At 41.8% G+C, this 23496-nt stretch overlaps 1 protein-coding gene across 3 annotated transcripts in view; it reads left to right on the top strand.

The window, feature by feature from the left end:
* cables1 (Cdk5 and Abl enzyme substrate 1) overlaps positions 1–22011 on the top strand; it is a 29130-nt gene extending 7119 nt beyond the window's left edge. For 2 of the 3 annotated variants that reach the window (XM_086130092.1, XM_086130095.1), the window contains 9 exons: positions 6003–6074; positions 6161–6253; positions 8025–8102; positions 12019–12127; positions 13998–14154; positions 15409–15512; positions 18600–18706; positions 18798–19005; positions 20318–22011. In XM_086130092.1, coding sequence (XP_085986218.1) covers positions 6003–6074; positions 6161–6253; positions 8025–8102; positions 12019–12127; positions 13998–14154; positions 15409–15512; positions 18600–18706; positions 18798–19005; positions 20318–20458 — 1069 coding nt within the window. In that variant the 3' untranslated portion in view covers positions 20459–22011. The remainder of the gene's footprint in view (positions 1–6002; positions 6075–6160; positions 6254–8024; positions 8103–12018; positions 12128–13997; positions 14155–15408; positions 15513–18599; positions 18707–18797; positions 19006–20317) is intronic. The other variant, XM_086130094.1, reaches the window with a different exon arrangement.
* The last annotated feature ends 1485 nt before the right edge of the window (positions 22012–23496 follow it).

Genomic DNA, 23496 nt, shown 5'->3' with positions numbered 1-23496 from the left:
TTGTCTCCAGGGGTTGGTGCAAAGTCCTCACGGGGGTCATGCTGTGTCAACAACACACTGAGGCTCCTCTTATTTTAGTCTTTATCCATTAAACCAGGTGTGGGCAAACTACGGCCCGCGGGCCGAATCCGGCCCATTGGTCTTTTTAATCCGGCCCGCCGAAGGTTGGTCCACAATTAAGGTTCGATGTGAATGATTGCATTCATTTCAATTGGACTTGTAATGACAGGCATTTCACCACCAGGCGGCGCATTGACTTGAAGTTGCAGAACACTGGGAGGGGTGGGGGGGATCTTTTCGACCAAGTGGAGTACCTCTGTATCGCTCTACTTCTACTGGTCTGATCACAACCCATCTGCAGCAATGTACAGGCTAAAATAGGTCATCAACAACACTGTTGTCATTTAAAAAATATATATTAATACAGTACTTGCATGCTTTTGTTCTGTTGATGTTTGATATGGACTGTCAACAAATGCAGTTTTTTTTTAATGTACCATAGCTCGTGCTGACCTGGCCCTTCTGTCAAATTTTAAAAGTCAATGCGGCCCCCGAGCCAAAAGGTTTGCCCACCCCTGCATTAAACTGATAAATACAAGCAAAAGTGATCAGAGACACAGTTACACGACAAATGAGCTTCATTTCCCCTCGTGCTCAATTCATGAAGGGGGATTTTCATGAAGGGAAGACATTTTTTTTTTCCTGCAATTGTATATCCAACTTTTTCCATTCCTATGACCCCTCCCCCAAAAAAGCCCAGTCAAAATACATTAACTGAATATAAATATTCAGTATGCATTTTCACGAAAAACAGGGTAAATGGGGAGAAAAAAACAAACCTGCCCCCTTAAAAAGAAATAATTTGAAAATATTGACCGAAATCGTTCATGTAAATCCACGGGTGGCGAACCGCGAGGACGCAGTAGTCCACTGTCTTTAGATAAGTACTACAGGAAACCACAGCACATCAGCTAACCCATCCATCCATCCATTTTCCGATTCGCTTTATCCTCACAAGGGTTGTGGGGGGTGCTGGAGCCTATCCCAGTTGTCTTTGGGCAGTAGGCGGGGGACACCCTGAACTGGTAGCCAGCCAATCGCAGGGCACACAGAGATGAAAAACCATCCACGCTCACACTCGCACCTAAGGACAATTTTGGAGTGTTCAATCAACCTGCCACGCATGTTTTTAGAATGTGGGAGGAAACCAAAGTACCCGGAGAAAACCCACACAGGCACGGGGAGAATGTGCAAACTCCACACAGGAAGGCCTGGAGCCGGGATCGAACCCACGACTTCTGCACTGTGGGGTTGACGCGCAAACCACCGGATTGCCAGGCCGCTACATCAGCTAACGATCAATAAAAAAATATATATATATATACTGTCCACTGTATATAAAAAACGTATTTATCCCATTTTGGAATAAGACTGCAACAAGACAAAAGTGTGGAAAAAGTCAACCGCAGTAAACACTTTCCGATGCACTGTAAAACCGGGCAAATGTCATGTTAAAAATGCCTTGCCTTGCTCAATGGCTCTTTGTGTCAACACTGATCTCACTCCATCTACTTGGCTAATGTGAGTCTAAAACCTCAGGAGACCCTCGAACACAGCCGTCGTTTGTTGATCTCTGTCGCTCATTAACCACACGCTCAGCGGGAAGACGCCTGGTTAAGTGTCCGCAGCTTACGCAGATGCCAGAGCATCACATCACACTTTGAGTTGTTCGACTAGTATGGCACATAGGTGTCAAACTCCTCTCCTCCAGGGCTGTTTTCGTGCATCTTTTCCATCTCGCCCTTTTACAACACACCCGATTCAAATAATGAGGTCATTAGCAAGTTCTGCCGAAGCCTGATATCGATCGTGTTCATTTGAATCAGGTGTGTTGCAACAGGGACAGATTGAAAAAAAATGCAGGATGGCGGCCCTCGAGGACCAGAGTTTGACACCTGTGGTATCGTGTGTACAGAAGACTGACAGTGTGTCGTGTTTCAGTAAAACCCTACCTCTTTGCAGTTCATCTTTCACTTCTTCCATTTTTTCCCCGTGAAGCCCAACATTTATTGGCCAATCTAAGATGCCTTTGAAAGTGGCAGGTTTGCAATATAATAATAATAATACATTTTATTTATAAGCGCCTTTCAAGATAGTCACTAACGTTAGCCGCCTGCTGATAGCGGGTTTGTGAGTAAACAGCAGCGCAGTGGAAGATTCCAATAGAGGTCAGACAGCCGGCTGGCGAGAAAGCCATGTGGTAAACTTCTCAAGATGATACAGAGAAAGGTCCGCATTTCGATTTGCAGTGGTGGAAGTTAAGAACTCAACGGTTAGCTGCATTACAGTCGTCCTTTGCCAAGTTGCGGTTGACTTTTCGCTGTCTCACTGTGTTGCAGTAGACAGTGTTAATTTCATTGACAAAATTTTTTCGTCATTCATTTCGTCACCAATACTGTATGTATATTTTTCAGACAAATACGAACTCGAAAAACAAAAATAGAAGTCATTCATTGACACAACAACGATAACTAAATCGATTGGCAATTTCCTCAACAAATAACAGACGAAAGGAAAAACCACGGTGACGAAATCCAATCAGAAAGAAGTACGAGAGTAGGAGAAAAGAGCCACTTAGAAAATGGAACAGACGAGTCAAAGCGAGATGAGAACCAATCAGGAGCTGACTGGAGCAGGGGAACGGAAGGCAGTCACTGACTCTCGGGAAGAAAGTACTGCAGATGAGAAAGATTTGTTGGAGGAAGTGCGAGAGAATATCCATAGCTGGTAGAAAGCGACGAGAGGATTTGTCTGCCATTTCACGTTCCACGATGAAGGAAAAAAGACTACGTTTAAAGAAACGGTTTTGAACAGTCATGCATGGGCAGAACACGACAAACTTTGAGACATTTATACAATGTACAGCCATTGCTAACATTGTGAGAGTCTTCAGTGCCACAGCTGACCTCATTGGGAAAAGCCTAAGAGAGCAAAAGTCATTAGCATGAAGTGCTTTCCGTAAAATGAACCAAAGTAAATAAATGATATGCTTGTGTTCCCAGCATTGTTGAAGCAAGAAATGTGCACTTCACTTTATTTGGATCCATGTTCAAACATGGTTATATCAAGGATGGCAATTTTCCGCAGATACGCGGAAATCCGCCGTTTTATTTCTTAAATTGATCATTTTTGTGAATCGTCTAAATCCGTTGAGAAAATTTTAGGGGGGGTCAGGTACCTTATCGTCGAGTTTTCACGAGCTCTCCCGATCAGTCTTTCCATCTTCCGATTGTGAACAGCCCTGCGATTGGACGTGTATGATGTCTTACTTGTTGTTATTGGTCGCCCCGTCCAGGCCACACCCCTTTCCGCTTTTTTCATCACTAGCCATTGCCATCCCTGTTATATTCATTTTAATTAATCTGAAGCAAATATGCACTTTTATTCATTGCTTTGGCTGCCCGGTGTCGAGTGGTTAGCGTGTCGACCTCACAGTGCAGAGGTACCGGATTCGATTCCAGCTCCGCCCTTCCTGTGTGGAGTTTGCATGTTCTCCCCATGCCTGCGTGGGTTTTCTCCGGGTACTCCGGTTTCCTCCCACATTCCAAAAAACATGCATGACAGGCTGATTGAACACTGACTGAAATTAAATTGATTTAGCCACTGCTTGTCAAAGCCACTGGCTCCTGTGTTTTTGAGACGATTTGAAAAGAGGAATGAAAAGTATTGTTTCAATCACGTACACATTGGCTTTGTGTTCATCCGCTCCTATTTGGAAACATATTTAGGTAGCCTGGCCGAGGTGAGGTCACATTTTACCAAAGTGGCTGATTTTCCCAGCCGTATCTGCAACGCTAAAAATCATAAACGTTACTTTGACACAAAGGAAACTTTTAACACGACATGCTTGGATGCAACAAAAAAAAAAGGCAATTTGTTTGTTGCATTCGCTAGGGAAAATCTGGACAACACCGACGAGCGGGAAAAAACACGATTCGCTCAGTTTCTTCATCGGTAGTTGCTTCAGGTCTTTCCTGTGCACCGCTGTTGATGTAGTGCCTCCGTAGTGGCGCAACGCTGCAACTGCAGTTAAAATAAGTCGCTGCCAGAGAGGGACATAAATCGCTCAATCAGCACAGTTGGTGGAGCTTCACGCTGTGCTGAGCGATATCAATCGGCCCGGCTGGGGACCACGCAAAATTAGCCGGAAGTGGCCGCCACGCAATTTCAAACGCAGGAAAAAAAAAACATGATTCTTTTGAATAAAAGTTTTAATGGATGCCGAAGGAAAACATTGGCTATATGAATGTAGTTGACTACAATTGCTCTGTGGTCATCAACTAAAATTGGACTAAAACTAAAATCCAATCACATGACTAAAATATAACAAAAACTTTAATTAATTGTAGTGTAAAGACAATAACTAAAGCAAAATTAAAATTTCTTGTCAAAATCAACACTGGTCGCTGACAAGCAAGGAAAAACTTCACTACCATCCCTACTACTACAACGTGCGGTTCGCCATCACGTTATGCCTACATGGGCAAAATACAACATCTCTTACACAAGTTTTAATGTGGTTTGTATTATTTAAGCGACAATGTCTCTATTTTGGTACAGACGCACTTAAAACTCACTCATGAGTCTGCTGCTTGCACGGATAGCGGAGTCGTGCAGCCTCAGTGTAAAAGAAAATGGATGATGCTTTGTTTGGTTTTTCGTGTTGACGGTAGTTTATTTGTCACCATTTAACCTCAGCTGATAAACATGTGCTTACTTATTGTTGTAGCTGATTGCTGTCGTAGTAGATGAGTGACAGCTTGGGTTGCTGATGAGCTCTTCAACATTTAAACGTGTTTTAGTTTTAGCCCAGTGGATGTCGATGGAGGTCCAGGTTGAAGGTACAAATATTTCTTTGCTATGTCAGGTGGCGACACGGTGAACAACTGGTTAGCCCATTTGCCCCGCAGTCCCGAGGTGCAGGGTTCAATTCCAGCTCTGGCCTTCGTGTCTGGAGGTTGCATGTTCTCCCCATGCCTGCGTGGGTTTTCTCAGGGTACTCTGGTTTCCCCCCACATGCCCTAAACATGCTTGGCCGGTTAATGGAACACTCGAAATTGTCCCTAGGTGTGAGTGTGAGCACAAATGGTTTTTCGTCTTTGTGTGCCCTGCGATTGGCTGGCAACCGGTTCAAGGTGTATCCCGCCGTCTGCCCGAAGACAGCTGGGATAGGCTCCAGCATGCCCGTAACCCTCGTGAGGATAAGCGATTGGACAATGGATGGATGGCTGGACATGTCGGGTGGATTTTCAAGATTTTTAAGTCTTTGGATCAGAAATTCAAACTACTTTTCATGTTTTCTTTTTCAACTATTTTCTTATCAATAGCAATACTCAAACATTTAAAGACCGTTAATCACCCATTCATCGCAGGTTCTGGACTTGCTATATTTGGCAGATTTTTTTTCAGTCCATAACTATATTGTCTCCTGTTTATTTTAGATGTAATTCCACTAAATGGTGACACACAGTTTAGTTTGACACTGTGTAAACCTGACTGAAGCAGAAGAGTGAAAATAGGAAGTGAAGAATTTCAGATCAGCCTAGTTTTTGCTGAAGATTATTGAATGTGAAATCGTTTTTAATCCTACAGAAAGCGACAGCCGTGAGTTTATTTTGTAATGTTATATAGTCTTTGGGCATGACTATTGATGAACAGTATATTGTGAGATCAGAAGAAATGTTGCTATCCGTTGCTCTTGCTCTCTCTCTGTCTCTATTTATTACATGTGTTTGTACTATTTAAAAAGTGTATCTAAAGGCCAAAAAAGGAGTGCCATATATGATATGAAAATGTGCCTTGTGTGTAAATAAGGATATGTTTGGATTATTTTTTAGTGTGTATTTTTTGTTGTTTCTTTTTGTTTTGCTTTTAGTGTTTACCTCTTTTTTTTCTTAAAATTTGATAACATTGATTGAATTTTCCCTTGTTTTTCTTTGCAGACGCCGACTCATCTCCCAGCGATCCTCGCTGGAAACATTAGAGGACATTGAAGAGAATGCTCCTCTGCGCAGGTATGGCGGCTGCATAGGTTAAGCAACACTTTGTCAGAAACACTGCAGATTTTTTTTGTTGTCTTTTTTCTTTTCTCCCATGTCAGGTGCCGAACCCTGTCAGGTTCCCCTCGACCAAAGAGCTTCAAGAAGATCCACTTCATTAAGAACATGCGGCAACACGATATGCGCAATGGAAGGTGCGAAGGAAAATGGAACTGAACTCTTGCACACACTCTTTGTTTGATTTGCCTTTTTTTCTACACTATTAACACTTGAGTGCAGACTTGTGTTCCCAGCATGAAATCACACACCACACACGCTGTAGATGTTCCTTTGATTTTTTTTCTTCTCATCTTTGGGGGGCCTTTGGAGTGTCTGATCAGAACCCTTAAGGAATCAACACAACAAATAATAAGTGCAGTGACACTTTACTAGGAGTGTAATGGCACACCATTAGGTATTGTTTCAATAAGCGTCTTTGTAAGGTGGCAGTTTGGTTCGCTTTGGGTACAGTAAGGCCAATCACAAACAAATTACAGGTGATTGACACTTGTGCAGCTGGTGATTGACCCTCACACAGGTAAACGACTCGGTGCAATGGGGAAAATGCCGACCCCTGGTGTTATTACCTGGAAACTTAAACGTTTTTAGGCTTCACATAGTACCGGTACTCTGTATTACGATAATACAAAGGGCGGAGGAAATGGGCAACAAATAAGAGTTTTGATATTTAAGAGTCTGAAAGTAATAGCAGCCCCATTTATGGACTGCGCTTGTGTATTTTGATGACAAAGACTCTCCACGCATCGCTTTTTGGACAAAGGCACATCTGACATTATCAACGTACTTACTTAATATTGTAAAACACAATATACGATCTAGACTGTATCCGTACGGCTAAGCAGAAGTCGGCTGGTTCTCACCTGGTACAGAAAATGTCATTTTAGTTGTGAAAGATCCGGTGCCAGGACATTACATTTTTGATTAGACGTTGTATCTGCAACATTGTGACACCATTCGAAAACTTTAAACTTCCAACCATGGCCACTCAGGAAAACAAGTTGCAGAACCTCGCACATTGCGCAACAAATCAGTTGCATTTGGCTGTAGAGAAGAACAAATGCAAAACCTGGCACCTTCATTTTTTTTCCTTTTTAGAATGTAGTTTGTTTTCTATTGAAGTAAATAATATAGACAAGAAAACTAAGCCCAAGTCAGCGTGTTACTTTATGCGAACGCAACCCTTAAGTCAGAAGTATAGAAAATATTTGTATGAAAATAGCTTAATTTTTTTTTTTAATTTGGGGGATTTAATATAAATCCTGGTCTTTATTCATATTTTTTCAACCAAGACAAATATTTCATTTACAGGTTGATCAGTTTGTATTATGACTGGAGATCCTTGGTTTACAACCCATTTTGTATGTTAGTGGAAATGTCACAGTAGCCGATCACTAAGTGAAGCTAGCGCAGTATTAATTACATGAAATAGTTGTGCCGTAAATGTAAAATAAACAAGTTCATTGCGCATCGTTTGCAATCTGGAAACCTCTTCATTTGGATCATCGTAAACCAAGGACCCCGTTTGAATAAAAATATCACGCGTTCAGCTAAAATCATAGTGCTAGCCATGACATTCGCTATCCAGCAGCGTCGATGTGTGGCTAAATGGCAAGGCAATTACACTTCCTGTCTCTATTTCACTAGGTTCCGTGTGGGGTAAGCACCTGTAGCATACGGAAAACATTTTTTGACATATCTATTTTTTTAAACCATAATCTCCATCTGTTACTTTTTTCCCTTGGTCTTGGCTTGTTTCAAAAAAAAAAATGTTCTGAAAACATTGAGTTTGAGTGGCGTGTCCATGTTGTACATCCACTGAACATGGCATTTAAACGACACTGGACGGCAGCAAAACTTCAAACAAAGCCAGACCTCAAATCTGATGAGCTTGTTTTGTTTTTGTAGGATAGTCCTAATCAGTGGCAGAAGATCCTTCTATAGTGTATTTTCAGTGCTGCCCTATCGAGATTGTAGCCAAGCGGGGTACGTATCCTCCAGCATGACCACTGTCCTCCTCCTGCACCCCGCCCCCTCCTCCGTGCTCCTTCCTCCTCCTTCTCCTCCTCATGGCTGCTTCTTCTCCTCTGTGGATGTGCTCTCCATTTTGACTCAAGGTGACCTTAAAAGCCCCGCAAGACAAACGGTGTCTGAGGACGTCAGCGCTCGTGTGCATGTGGACCGCTCATTAACACTTTCCAGTTGGTCAGGTGCACTAGTGCTTCATTAGCTTGGGTCATAACTTCTCGTTTGTCTTCCTTTGCGCCTCGACAAAATGTGTTGCAGCGTCACGAGGGAGGAGTGACACGATCGCCCCGAGATCCAGGAAAAGGCGTCATCGGAAGATCAAAACATACCAAGATCAATAAGGAAGAATTGTTGAGCTTACACAAAGACGGCTTTGATCTTTGAAAGGTTTTGACTGCAGGCTTTTAATTTTTGTTTGGGGTGGTGGGGGGTCATGAGCACTTTGGATGATTACTGCTTTGATTAGACAAGACGCTTGTTCAGAAAAGGTTTGGTGTCAAAGGGAAATTCATGTAAAAGCATTTTAAAAAAATGATCAACGTTTTGCTCATAGGAAATAATTTGTGAGTTAATTATAAAATCCAATCAAAATTATTTTAATATAATGTAATATACTGTATATGATAATACAAATCTAAAACAAACACCTTTTCTGTTTTTTTTTTTAAAATTAACCCTTTCATGCAGCAATAATGATAACCTGTAACCTGGTAACATGATAAGCTGTCCACTGTAGTTACCGCTGTCCCCGGATGGGTTGAACCATAAAACTAGCAGTCAATTCATTTAAGTGAAAAATCTACCGGTACTGTGGGCTACTTGTAGAGAGCCCATTTTCTTTCTGAATCTCATGAGCAATACGAATTTAGTGCACTCAAACTTGGTGATCCTCCTTTGGCTGTCCATTTTTTTTTGGGGGGGGGGGGGCTTTCAACACATGTGAGGTGAAATGATAACGGTTGTCCGAAAGTGTGAAAGTGTCTGCGGCGGCACTTGGGGCTTATCAGAATGTGCGTCTCCCCCCCCCCCCCCCCTTACCTTGGCTGTGTGGCACATGACACAAGCATGTTTTTTATTTATTTATTTATTTTTGCATGGGGCAGTCGCCATGTGGAGCATGTTACTTACCGAGTAACGTCCAGCACTGATTTGTCCTCCTCTCTCCTCTGTGGCTGTTTGTTTCTGAGTGTATTGTTGCGATAGTCGACAGTTCGTAGACGATTCGCCTCATCTCGCGTTCCCTCGGCCACCGGGGTGCCTTGACGCCAGCTCACTTTTCCGGCCACATAACACTGTTTTTAACCTAACCCCTCCTCCTCCTCGGTCAAGTGTCATGTGAGGTCGCTTCTATCTTTTGAAAACACGAGGCCAGGCCGAAAGGGGGTGAAAAGATAAGCGGCACGTAACCACGTTCGCGCACACAGTGCAGTGGTCAGAAGTTTACATCCATATGAAATTCACGATTGGGAGTTTTTTCAGGATTGATTTGAAGCCTTCAAGGTGCATTGTCACTGAATGCAATTACCAAAAGAGGACGAAATATGGACACAAATTGCTTGACAAGCCCTAAATAAATGGTATTTGCAATTACTACTCTTTTTCTATGTAGAGCTGCAACTACTGATTATTTCAAGAAGCAATGTTTTAACCCTTTCATGCACATTGTAACCCGATAGGCTGTCCACTGTAGTAACCGCTGTCCCTGAAAGGGTTCATTTCAATCCCTTTATACATAAACATGTCAAATTGGACAGTGAAGAAACAGCAAATTGTAATCATATGTCACAATATGTATTTTTGACACCGATTTAAAAAGGCCTTGACTTTTTTTCCCTGAGCACTTCAGGCTTTTGAGATACATCTTTTGTTTTTAAGTTTGAAATATAATAACTCGCGCAATTCGGGTGGTGCCATGCCTCGGAATTAATGGTTATGATGTTTCAGAAAAAGATTGTTCAAACTGACCCTTCAATCATAAATTCGACTAAATATCTTACTCGATTATGTTCTTATATCATTCTTATTTTGAAAACCTGATGTGCTAGAGAAAAACAAAAAGGCACAATTAGAATGAGCACGAAAAAAAAAAAGCATTTTGAAAATGTCACTTGCATCTCTGATTTAAAAATTTGTTAAACCGTGTTATGATTCTGTTCCTGGTTAGTCTGTCAGAAAACAAGCTTCAAATTCCACTAACATGAACACCTGTAAATTTAACCAGGTCTCGAAACAATCGATTATCAAAAACATTAACACATTGAGAATTGATTATCATTGCACCTTTATTTTTGTTCGAAGTTAATAGATCAATACGTCATAGCTCTTCAAGATAAATCCTTTTTTTGGTGATAAGATTATTTTTCAGAGTACCTTTGGAAGAAAAAAAACAGTACTAAATAGTTAACATGAAATTAGCTTGTGGAAGTGGATGGAAAAACTGACCACCATTGACTGAGAACTAGAGTGGGCCAACTCCATTTTGCAGGAAAGCTAAAGGTAACTGCGTTTAAAATCTGAGCGAGTTACATTTTGATGATTAATAGGGTAGAGATGACTTCTCCTGGATATTTAATTTTTACAGAAATTTATCAGAATCCACTCATGCGTCAAATCTATAACTATTCCATGTTACATTCACTTCAAATTGGGGATGGGGGCCCATGAGAGGTGATCGTCCGTTACATTATTTCTTGGCCTACAGAAACCCCAACACAGTACATTGTTTTGTACTTTTTTCCCTTGGCTAAAAATGGCCAATACTGTACAAAATTATTGTAAAGAAATACAAAAAAAAATAAGCATGGAATTGTTTGAAAAATTGTAAGATTATCCAAATTTACCTCGCTCATCTATGTCTGGTAACGGCGTGCATTAATGAGCCATCATGCTAGTACTTTGTCTTCACCTTTGTTCCAATAAGAGCTTAGATAAGGGCTCGACAAAAATAATTTCACTGCCTACCTTGGTCGAAAGCTGACGCAGAGGCACGGGACGCACTTTTGCAGCGTGTCAAGACCAGAAGCTATCATACATACATGTAGTGTTTTAAAATGCTTCTCCCAAAACTTCAGATTGCCATTCTGTACAACTGCCATCAGTGAATTGGATATAAAACAAATTTCTCATGAGAATAATAAAAAGATATCTCGCAACAGCTCTGATCGCAAGCTGTAATTTGCAATTGCACTAACAACTTCGGTTGATGCATATTCATGCACCACCGTTGGTTAAAGGTGACCTGCTTTTTTAAAAAAATACATTTTTGTGAAAGTGATAGGATGCTTAGGGTGCAGTGTGCACGAACACAAAAATATCAAATATTAATAACACTCATAATAACATAGACTCCCCCTCCCCCTATTTTCCCCCCCAACACCCCTTGCGATCGACTTGGGACCAGTCGGCAGTATGCCGGTCGATCGCAATCGAGGTATTGGGCACCCTTGATGTAGATTCACTGCCTGCCACACAAAGCTAAAGGACTACTTAGTTTCTGGACATGTCAAAATTGTAAGTAAACCTTGATTTTGACAAGTATTGCCCTGGAAGCTATGCCATTTCTCGATTCATTTCTGCATCTACAAATGACAGAATGGAGTTAGCCCACTCGAGTTCATAGTGTCTTAATTGTTCCTAGCAGCAGTGAATTGGCAGCCCACCCTCCGCCCACCGCCTCTTTTCCTTCTTTCCATTGACTTCCTGCATCCGTGTCACAAGACATTTCAGTCATTGGCCTAAATGCTCTTAGGTTAGCTACCCACAAAGAGAGCGCCACAAATGAGGCTGGCAAAAACCTCGCTACTTGCCAGTTAAAGTGGTTCAACAAAAGAAACAAACTACGGGTGGCTATAAAGTGCTTTGTGCTCATCGTCAGGGACTCGAAGATGGAAGCGACAGGGCGCCAGCGACACCCGTCCGGAGGCGTCAGCGCCAAAGAAATGGTCATTGGCCTCGAGGGGGTTGAGCTCGGGGCTGATGGGAAGGTAAGAAACCCCCAAGTTCAATTAAGATGTAATTGATTACTTTTGTATTAAGACTGACTCTTGTCATGTGATATACTGTAGATATTTCATTGAAAAATTGGGGAAACAAAGTACAGTAATGATTCTGTCGAAACAGTTTTGCACATAGTGTGTCATGCCCATATACCGTTATGACAGATACTATTCATTGGATCCCTGAATTGAAGTGCAAATTAAGATTTTTTATAATAATTTTTTGAAAAAATATTTTTGCATTTCCTGATACTCAGACGTCAGGATATTATATGTACGTATAATTGTATTTATGACAATATAAGAAAACAATTAAAATTATGACATCATTGTCTTGTATTGCAAGAAAGACTCCTAACTTTCAGATTGTGATTCATTTATCCAAATTATTTTCCACAATTATTTCACATAATTAATTGCTCCATGTACAGCACTTTGTATGCAGCGATGGCTGTTTGAAAGTGCTCTATAAGTACAGTTGAGTTGAGATATCAAATAGCAGCTGTGTTATGAGTGACACATTCATGTTAATATTTAAATGATAATCATTTGCTTCAACGCAAATTTGAGTTTGTGTTTTTTTAAAATACATCTTTCTATTTCAGTTCCCATTAGGTTTAGTATTAGTTTTTTTTTTTAATATATATGACATGTAAACTAATGAAAACTATTACTGTACTTAAATGAAACTACGAAAATTGAAAATGTATCAAAACAGAAAATCAAGCGAGGAAATCACAAAATAAATTCTATATCCCCTTTACAGAATTTATTTTGTGATTTCCTCGCTTGATTTTCTTCATGGTTTCATTGAATTAATTAATTTAGGAAATGCCAATACGTTTTTCGGAGGCGGCCATGAACGCCTCTTGAGTGGAACGGAAGAAGGCACGGAGATGGACAAAGAAGTACAGTACCTGTACTTGTTGAGACTGTGAAAACCATTAATAAAGTTTGCGTTTAAAAAAAACAGCTCTCCTTTTTTAAACAAATACAGGTGAGTCTTTGTCCATCTCCGTGCCTTCTCTTCCATTCAACTCCAGAGGCGTTTGTGACTGCCTCCGAAAAACGTATTGGCATTTCCTTGATCATAGCACCACGACTACTATGATCAGATGTCAGTAGTAGTTATTTATTCACAAATGATGAAATCACAATATAAATTCTATAGGGGTGGCTATAGAACTTATTTTGTGATATCCTCGCTTGCTTTTCAGTTTTAATGTATTACTTTCAATTTTCGTAGTTTCAATGAAGTAATCGTTTAAGTTTTTCAGAGGCGGTCATGAACGCCTCTGGAGTCGAACGGAAGAAGGCACATAGACAAAGACGTACCTGTATTTGTTGAGACTGTTGTAAAAAATGAACACCACAGCGCTCCTTTTTTCGGAGCTGCAACAAAAACGTATTTAATAAAGCAGCGACACAGTTCACTGAACCAACAGCAAGTTATAACATTGGTAGGAGCCATCTTGGAGTCGATGTATTACCGTAATGACCATACAAAAGACGCACCGGATTTTAAGGCGCTCAGTGAGTTTTTAAGAAAATTGAAGACTTTTTGGTATATGTATTAAAAAAAAAGTCAAAGTATTGTGTAAAAGTCAATAAATTCTCAAACCAGTGAGCTTCCTTCTTGTATAGCTACGGATGCATAGCAATTCCGCAATAACATTTCAAATGAGCCCCAAACAAAGTCGAAAACCAAAGACACGTTTAAGATGTAGTTGGTTCGTTGTCTATGTATTAAAAGCATTCTCATTTCGATGTCATTTTGTCGCCGAAAAAGCGACTTGAATTTTCATTGGTTCTTTCCTGAGTTTTGGTAAATTCCAATAACCGTGGTGTGTGCGCGCAGACGGTGTCGTACACACAGTTCTTATACCCGACCAACGTGCTGGGCGGGCGGCGGAACACCATCGATTCCACGGCGTCCTTTTCGCAGTCCCGCAACGCCAGCCACCGCAGCCTCAGCCTGGCCCGCGCCAACAGCAACCAGAGCAGCCTGGACACCGGTCGGTAAACTCCTCGGTTCGACTTGTTCCACGCACTCCAGATAGCGGTGCTTCTTTATGCGTTTCACTCATTAACATGAAATTGCCCAGACACACAAAAAGACGAAACTGAACAAGAAGTCAGCCATTTTGGGTGAATTGCACTTTGGCTAACGCCTACAAGCAGATTTGCCCAAATGAGACCCAATCGGAAGCAAGTATCCTCGACCTCTGAGCCAATTCAAAAGCTCTAATGATTGTGACGTTTCACCTAAATTTGACATTTTTTGCATGAATAAAGTCTGTTTTGGGAGAACAGAAGGGAATTTTTTTGCAAGGATACAGTGGACCTGTTGGGACACCTGTGTCAAACTCAAGGCCCAGGGGCCAGAGACGGCTCGTGAAAACAAATCATGTGTGTCAACTTGCGAAAATCTGTACCGAAATATCAAATTATGATAATGTGTAATAAATAACTGAGATTTTGCAATCATTTTGTTACCCCGTTTACCCTCCCTTGAACAAACTATTTTAATCGACATGACTGATTTCAAAACATCTAATAATTTGTTGTGTAAAAATAATTATTTTGTGGTTTCACCATCATAACGGCCCTCCGAGGAACGACGTAACTCCAAATTGGCCCGCGACTAAAATGAGTTAGACACCCCTGCGTTAGGGTTTGTATGTGATCCCAATCGCACGACAGCAGACAGGAATGGTGTTAGCCAAAACTTGTCAACTCTGGAAAAATCCAAACGTGAACTTACTTAAAGTTCAGGGAGAAGCATGAGGAATCCACAGGGGAGTGTCTGTACAGGAAACGCAAACTTCAGGTGGTGCCAACAGCGCTTTCTGCAGGTGGTTCTGTCACGAACTTGCACTGAGGACTGGTTTGGGAGCCAACTTATCCCAGGCCAGACGAGCTGATGAGCTGCAGCTGGGTGATTAGCGGGCAAGCCTCAGGTGTGAGATGCAGAGCACCCTGGCTGAGAGGACTGCCTGGCTGGCCCCTCCCGAACAGGACCCCCACCAATAGGAAAAATCTGTGAATAATTGATGGCCCTTAAAATTGGGGGGTGCGGCGAACATTTTTTTAAATTCCCCCCAAATAATTGAATAAATGTGGATATACAGTCAAATAAAATATCACTCTTTTGATTTTATTTATTTTCATCTGGCTTGAACATGTAAAGAGCGAATCTTTACGAAGGTTTAATTTGAGGCTGCGCTTCCTTCCTTCAGTCACTTGGCTGTTTTTTTTTCTCTTATTAGGTAACGACATGAGTGAATCCCGCGAGTATGACCCCAATCTTCTGGACGACCCTCAGTGGCCTTGCGGCAAACACAAGCGAGTGCTCATCTTCCCATCCTACATGGTGAGCCCAAGTGCCGAAAGGAGCAACAAGTGACTGCTATGTGTTGTATTGATATGTTTTGTTGACGCTTATCTACCAGTGAGAGATTCTATTTAGGCGTTGCTCATTTTCGCCAAATATGACTAAATGGTCCGAAAGGCTCATCTGTCCGAATGGCAGCCAGCAGGATGTTGCTTGAATGAGTAATGGTCAAACTCTGGCAAAATAATTCCACGCTTGCTTGAAAGAGACGTTTTGTGTCCCGATGCTGAGCAGCGACGACGGATGTGACGTGACTGTCGAACCACACGAGCGTATTTGAACGCTCCGTTTGAGGCCAATTCGTGTTTTTGTTTGGTTTTGTTTTGCTTTGTTGTCCTCGCTTCCTCTAATTGCAAAAGGCCAGCGGGCGTTCCACAAGAATGGCCATTGTGGAAGCGTGACATTCCTCACATTGCTTCGCACTCACACCGACGCTTTCAACTTAAAGGCAGCAGGTTCTGTTCTTGTTGTGCGGCGGGACTGTTTTTCTGATTACGTTTTTCTGGCCATTTCGTATTTGCTGGTGAGCTAGCATGTGTTGGGCGTTTTGAGTCTCTAATTTGGGCATTTGCATCCATATGCAACTTAAATGATTCATATTCAGACCAGAACTGATTTGATTTTTAGTGCCATTTTTTTAGTTTATTAATTTACTTGTATTATTGTTAAAACCATTTTCAAATGAAGCAAACAGGAAAGAGCTTTTTTTTTTAAAGATAAGATAGGAAGATAAGAAAACCTTTATTTGTCTCAATGGAGAAATTCACAATTTACAGCAGCAAGATTTGGAGGGAAGAAAGTAGAAAAAAGAATTATTTGCACAAATTTAAGTTTGTTCTATTTAATTTGTTTTCATTTCATATGCTTATGTAGGATTCTCACTGATAAATTTTCAAATGAAGTCAACAGTTTTTGCCTTTGCTTGTTATTTTTTTGTCAGTATTTTTAATTTCAAACGATATATTCAGATTAGTCAACATTTTGATTTTCATTTCATAATGCGTTACATTTTAAGAGGAGTCGTCAAAGCAAGCACAAAAACTTGTCATTCAGTTTTCCATACAGAAAATCTGTCGTCATTTTCATTTTGACTGCATCTGGTTTTTGTTTTTAATGCTAATGATTTGTGTTTTTTGGATCAATTATGGATCAATATGTCTCATTTTTATATAACTTTTATCACAAATGTTAAAACGTGTGAAACTATATTTTTATTCTGATATGATTGTGGCATTATACAATACTGTTACTGTATATTTGTTTTATCCATCCATGATCCGAGTGGCTTATCCCCACGAGGGTCACAGGAATGTTGGGAGTCTATGCCTTCGAGCCGTTTCATTCATGTACACATTCACAGTACTGTATATAGAGCATGAATGCGAAAAACATCTAAATGTGTACTGCACTAAAAGAGAGGGAGGGAGGACCGGTGATCCGGTGGTTAGTGCGTCGACCTCACAGTGCAGAGGTCGTGGGTTCGATCCCGACTCCGGAACCTCTTGTGTGGAGTTTCCATGTTCTCCCTGCGTGGGTTTCCTCCCACATTCCAAAAACATGCATGGCAGGCTGATTGAACACTCCAAATTGTCCCAAGGTGTGAGCGTGCCGCGCGGATGTTTGTTCGTCTCTGTGTTCCCTGCGATTGGCTGCCAACCAGTTCAGCGTGTCGGCTGCGATAGGCTCCAGCATCCCACGCGACCCTTGTGAGGATAAAGCGGATTGGAAAATGGATGTATGGATGGATATATAGAGAAACCTACCGTATTGGCCCGAATATAAGATGGCCCTGATTATAAGACGACCCCCTCTTTTTCAAAACTCAAGTTTGAAAAAAGCCTTTTTGAACACTAAATAAATTTTTATACAGAAAATAATTACAGCACATCTGAAACAAATGATTCTAACAATATATTTGAGAGAAAAAGCATGTTATTTTGCCTCATTCAAATCTTTTTATCTGAACATTTAAATATGGAAACTAAAGTGCAATCACATTCATAAATGAATGGCTTCTGGTTTTTGAAATGTAAATGACATCATAACATCTCCTCAGCTGCCGGTTAACCTGGCCGATCTTCGACCCACTTTTCTCCAGATTGTCACTACGTTTGTCCATTTTCTGTTATCTTTTCAATTATTCTCTTCTCTTTTTTTTCTTACCGCTATTTTTTATTTTTCTTCTTCGTGCTACCGCTATTTTTATTTTTATTCTCCGTGACAGGAGTTCGCTTTGGCCTGGGGAGTAGAGGTAAGATCGGGCCGCCCGAGCCCGAGCCCGAGCCGAATTAAAATGTCAATCATTGGTTCGGCCTTAAATTTTCCCCGTCCACTCTTAAAAAAAATCCGTCAATGATAGAAAATTGTCGGTTAATGTTCTTCAGAAACAGAAATATAAAAGATGTAAATGTTTATACAGATTTGCATACAGAACTGTTTAACTCAGATTTCGTTCCAAAAGACAGGCTTTGTTATCAGAAATCACCCCTCCTCCTCCCGAGTCCTCACAAATAAAATATGAAATGTCGGGTTTGCTTCGGGCTCGGGCCTGCAAATCAAGCTAAGTGATCGGGCTCGGGCCGGTCGGGCTTAAATACCCTTGGCTCTGGTCGGGCTCAATTTTTTAGGACCGATCTTAGCTCTACTGGGGAGTCAAGTTCAGCATTCGCTTCAATGATATCTGGCGCCATCTAGCGCCGTGAAAGGTATAATGTCTCGACCCCGAATATAAGACGACCCCCACTTGTTCAGTCTTATTTCAATGCAAAAAACACCGTCTTATATTCGGGCCAATAATACGGTAATAATAATTTCACAAAAGTCGACACAAATTGAATACTTGAACCATAATCGTGGTACTTCAAGAAAATTCACATTATGTGTAACAATATTGTTAAATGGGTAAAACAACTTGTATAAAATGTAATTGGCTTTAAAAAGTAACACAATGGTGACTCTCTTAAATGAGCAAATATTAGGATCAGGTCTCACTATGCTGCAGTGCAATTGAAAGCACCCCCCGACCCCCCCAAAAAAGCACTGCTAAATTGCTCTCATATTTGACAGACGACAGTCATAGAATACGTGAAACCCTCTGACCTGAAGAAAGACATGAACGAAACCTTCAAGGAGAAGTTCCCTCATATCCGCCTCACGCTCAGCAAGATCAGAAGGTAAGACCGCGTGAAACGGCTTCGTCCGCAACCCCCATCCCCACCTGCCATTAAACACACACCCTCCCCCGCCTTGTCCCCCTCATCTTAGCCTGAAGCGCGAGATGAAGAAGCTGGCCCAGGACGAGTGCGGCTATGAGGAGCCCACCGTGGCCATGGCCTTTGTGTACTTTGAGAAGCTGGTGCTGCAAGGCAAGCTCAACAAGCAGAACCGCAAACTCTGCACGGGAGCCTGCGTCCTGCTGGCGGCCAAGATCGGCGGCGATCTCAAGAAGCACGAAGTCAAGCTCCTTATCGACGTAAGTGACCTCAAAGCCCATATGGTGGCGAAAATGGAGTTCCGGCATCGAATGGAGGTGGTCCGGGAACCCATCGAGGCTACCGTGTTAAACATGCAGTGTTTACTTAGTACCTCTTAGTTCCAGGAAATAAAAGTAGTTACTGGAACTTCGGGCAAGAATGCGGCTTTAGGCCACATTCCAGAAAAGTTGTGACGTTGCGCTCATCCCCACTCGGATCAGTTGCGCATGTAAACAACAAAGATGGCTGATCGCAATGAATTGTTTTGATGCTCAAAACGCATATGGACCGCCAGAAAACCCGCCTTTATAATTTGCTTCATTTATTGACATGAATCTGAGAAGCATTTCATAAATTTCACTGAGCGCCTTCAATGTAGGGAGATGGCAGCATATCTTCATGTCGTCAGTACAAATCATCTCGAATAACGGAATCAATGTAATATACTAATATGAGCACTTCAAAAATAAACGATTGGAATTTGGAAGCTGCATGTTTGTTTTAGTAGGCACATATCTTTTTTTTTTCTTTAGTTTAAATTGCAGCTGATTTAGAACTGATGTTGCAATTGGTACTTAAGCTTTTTTGTAATGATGCATTTAAGAGTGTCAAAGCTTTGGCTAAATAACTTCAAAAAGTTATTTGAATACATATTTTTTAACCTTTTTATATTTATTAATATTGTTTTCTATTATTGTTTCCCACCCTCTGCGTCAAGGCGCCAATTTTACTTTAAAATAATCCCACGACCAGGTACGTGCACGTATAAACATCAAAGGGAGCTCGAGCCCCCTGCCCTTTTTACATTTTTATATATAATTTGTCCATTTCTTTCTCTCTCATATCTTCATATATATTCCTGCTTCGAAACAGCTTCCCTCGTCAAAAAAAAATGACGAAGGGGAAAAAAATATCCACATAGCTGGTCGGGAGAAGACATCCCTCCAAATGCCTGCTCACGGTGCACCACCAAACAAAAATGTCACCAAAATTAGGAATAGTGAAATAATGACCTCGTCTCAATTTGCTCTCGGATGTATTTGTTGAAAAGTTGAACAGAAAGCTGATACACACTTCATTCTACCTCCTGCTATCCACGCAATGGAAAAAAAAACATTTGATTGTTCTGCCGAGCTCCATCCATCCCTGGCGTTGATCGATGTAAATATTCAATCCTTTTGAGACAAATGGAAAGAAATTGGATCATTTTTCATTTCAACCTAGTTGGGAATCACTGCTCTAAAAATGTTGCAAACGTCATCATCGGAGAAGCATCCAATCGTATTCTTTCCTGATTCCCCGATCTTGTAGAAGCTGGAGGAGAGGTTCCGCGTAAACCGGCGCGAACTGATCGCCTTTGAGTTCCCCGTCCTGGTGGCGTTGGAGTTCAACCTGCACCTCCCCGAGCACGAGGTCATGCCGCACTACAGACGCTTGCTGCAGACCTCGTAGCGCCGGTGGGCAACCGGCAACCCCCCGCCCCGCCTACTTCAAGTCACGGTAGCGCTCGGTTGGGACTGCACTGCTGCAGAACTTGGTCCTCACCTTTTCTCCCCTCCGCTGCCATTTTGTATATTTTTGACTCTCTCCTTGTTGACTTTGACAACTTTGTATTTTTCAGGGGGTGAAATTGATCTTTTTCTCTTTTATCATTTAATTTTTTTTTTTAATCATCAATCTGCTTTGCGTGTGATTGCTTGTGGCTCATTGACCATCTTAAAAAGTGCACTTTTCCCCCCTTCAGAATATTACCAGATTTTTTTTTTTTACACAGCTCCGGATTGCAACAGTTGGATCTTTTCTAGTACATGCATGAGGAAACAACATTTGGACTCCTTTTTTCCTCTCTCTGTCAAATTCATTGTGCTATTCCGATCACTTTGACCAGTGTGTAATCTTCATCTGCTCTATGTTAGAGTGTATCGTTAGCACCTTAAGGTGCTCTTTGGATGGGTGGGGGTCATTTTTGGAGGAATGCGGGTGTGGTCACAGTGGATAAAAGATAGATGATACCGGCTTCCAAATGCAGCTCATTTGAGTCATTTTCACCTTCGGGAATGGGCTCGAGACTTTTAACGCGCGGCCACCCAAGTTCATGGCAATCGTGAAGCTGTTGTTACGGTGCTCATTATCTTTTATCTCTTTTTCATGGCAAAATAGCAAAATGATCGCCCAAAAAAAAGCTTCACAAATTTGCGTTGCCCGTCTGACAAGAGTCTAATTCTGATTGGGGCTCATTTGGGCAAATTTCCCGGGAACAGTTGGACTCAGTACAAGTGCTGGAATTTCTCCAGAATTGCCGTTTCACACCAAAATGTTCAATTTACCTTGAGACTTTTTCATGTGTCCCTTTATGTTCGACGTCCACCTAATTTTGGGTTGATTGGTGAAACTGGTGTCACATGTAAATTTTCATGGCAAATCCTCAAAATAATCTAGTTTTGCTGCCATGCTCCGCCCACTTTAGATGGCGTAGGGGGAAAAAAAGCTTTTTAAATTGCGGTCGTCTGTTAAGGATGCCTGCTTCTGATTGGGGCTCATTTAGGTGACCCTTGAAATTCACCCAAAATGGCTGATTTGGCCATTGATGGCTTGAATTTTTCATGCATCCTGTTATGTGTCAGGGGCTTCTTTATGTTCCAGGGGGCGCTATCTAGTGACTTTTGGGGCAAGGTCGTGTTTGGGACCACCAAGTAAAATATATCAATCTTTACCAGGATACTTGGCAATGCCTGGTGCTCATCATTTGATTTGGCATGTTTACAAGTTGTCTTATAATCCTCCTTCAGGAAGACATTTTAAAAAATTATATAAAGAGCTGAGATGCATTTGCAATTCAGGTAAGACAAATCACAAAAATGTGATGAGGGGCTATTTTCAAGTGTAAAAGGAAGTTGCTGGCACACCCCAAAGATTTCAGAAGCTAAGAAATGACTGACAGTCCAAAATGATTACTGCTTCATTATCATTGTAAATAAATCACTTTGCTTGTCGAATCAAGGAAAGACTGTGTTCTTTTTATTTTTTTATGATGTGGCATGGAAAGAGTGCTTCTGGCTATTTTATTTCTGAGCGCTAGCTAGTTTAACAGAACTATACTATTATGAATGAGAATTGATCAAATTTAATACTAGCTTGGCTAGCAATTAGTGCATGTGGAATAAGAATTAAGCAGAATAATCGACCAGCTGCCATTTTGTGCTGTACTGCCACCTTCTGTCAAGCACAAGAAATGCTCTCATCAGGTGAGATTTTGGAGCGCCTTTTCACAAGGAAAGAAAGCAGAAGCCAACCGGTTCAAGGTGTCCTCCGCCTACTGCCTGAAGACGGTTGGGATAGGCTCCAGCATGCCCCGCGACCATTGTGAGGATAAGCGGATCGGAAAATGGATGGATGGATAGAGAAAGCAGAAGCGGCATACTCCAAGTTTGGCTTTCACCTTCCCTATCAACTGTTGGGATCTGTCACGTGGACGCTCCAACGTAAACAAGGCCCGGGTCAAAACAAACGGCGAGGACGCGCGAGATCCGCGGCTTAGTCAGCCCCATTGACGGCCTAATTCCCTCCCTGGGCGGCTCATAAAGGCTTCCATTGACAGGCATCGTTGTGAGAACGTGTCATGTCTTTTGGCGGCGTCAATGCATGCTGTCTACCTTTGCCCGGAACATAACAATTGGCTGAGGTGGCATTTTTTTTTTTAACCATCACCGTCGTGTGACTCAGGACTTTTCCCTTGTAAACACGGAGGTCTGGAATGTTGGGCAAGCGGCATGTTAGCCCACTGACCCGTTGTGCTTCTTGATTTATTTTTTAATTTATTTACTGAGAAGTAATAAGAACCACTGTCCAAGCACATGACATCCATGGGATCGTCTTCATGTCCGACGCGGCCACCTAATCCCTTTTGTTCCAGCCCCATGAGAGTCAGTTGAAACCGCTCTAATTGCAAACCGTTGACGCAAACCAGCACATTAAACGCCTCTCACACTTATTTATTGATAAACTCACAAAGTGTCCTCAAGGTCACATCACTATGGACAAAGCACCAGCAGAAATATTGATGGGCCTGCTCCCTGTCGCGAATCTGTAACCGACTGCAAAATTGCCAAAGTCAGATTTAGATGTTTGCCGTTATCCGGATTAATTTTAGGCAATTTTTCCTCAATTCTACGGAGAAATTTTCATTAAAATTTGAAAATTCGGAATTCCGGGAAAATCCAGAGGACTTTCATCACTGATTTTCTAACCTGCTTTTCCTCACGAGGGTTGTGGGTGTGCTGGGGTCTATCCCAGCCGTCTTCAGGCAGTAGGCAGGGGACACCCTGAACCGGTTGCCATTCGCGTTCACACTCACACCTCAGTACAATTTTGAGTGTGCCATTAACCTGCCATGCATGCTTTTGGAATGTGGGAGGAAACCGGAGTACCCGGAGAAAAACCACGCAGGCCCATGGAGAACATGCAAACTCTACACAGGAAGGCCGGAGCTG

Source organism: Hippocampus guttulatus, chromosome 14, assembly GCF_054856545.1.
Source record: "Hippocampus guttulatus isolate MCC_2025c chromosome 14, RoL_Hgut_1.0, whole genome shotgun sequence".
In the NCBI taxonomy this organism is placed as follows: domain Eukaryota; kingdom Metazoa; phylum Chordata; class Actinopteri; order Syngnathiformes; family Syngnathidae; genus Hippocampus; species Hippocampus guttulatus.
The sequence above is the reverse complement of the archived record's forward strand: the minus strand, read 5'-3'. Positions and strand labels throughout refer to the sequence as shown.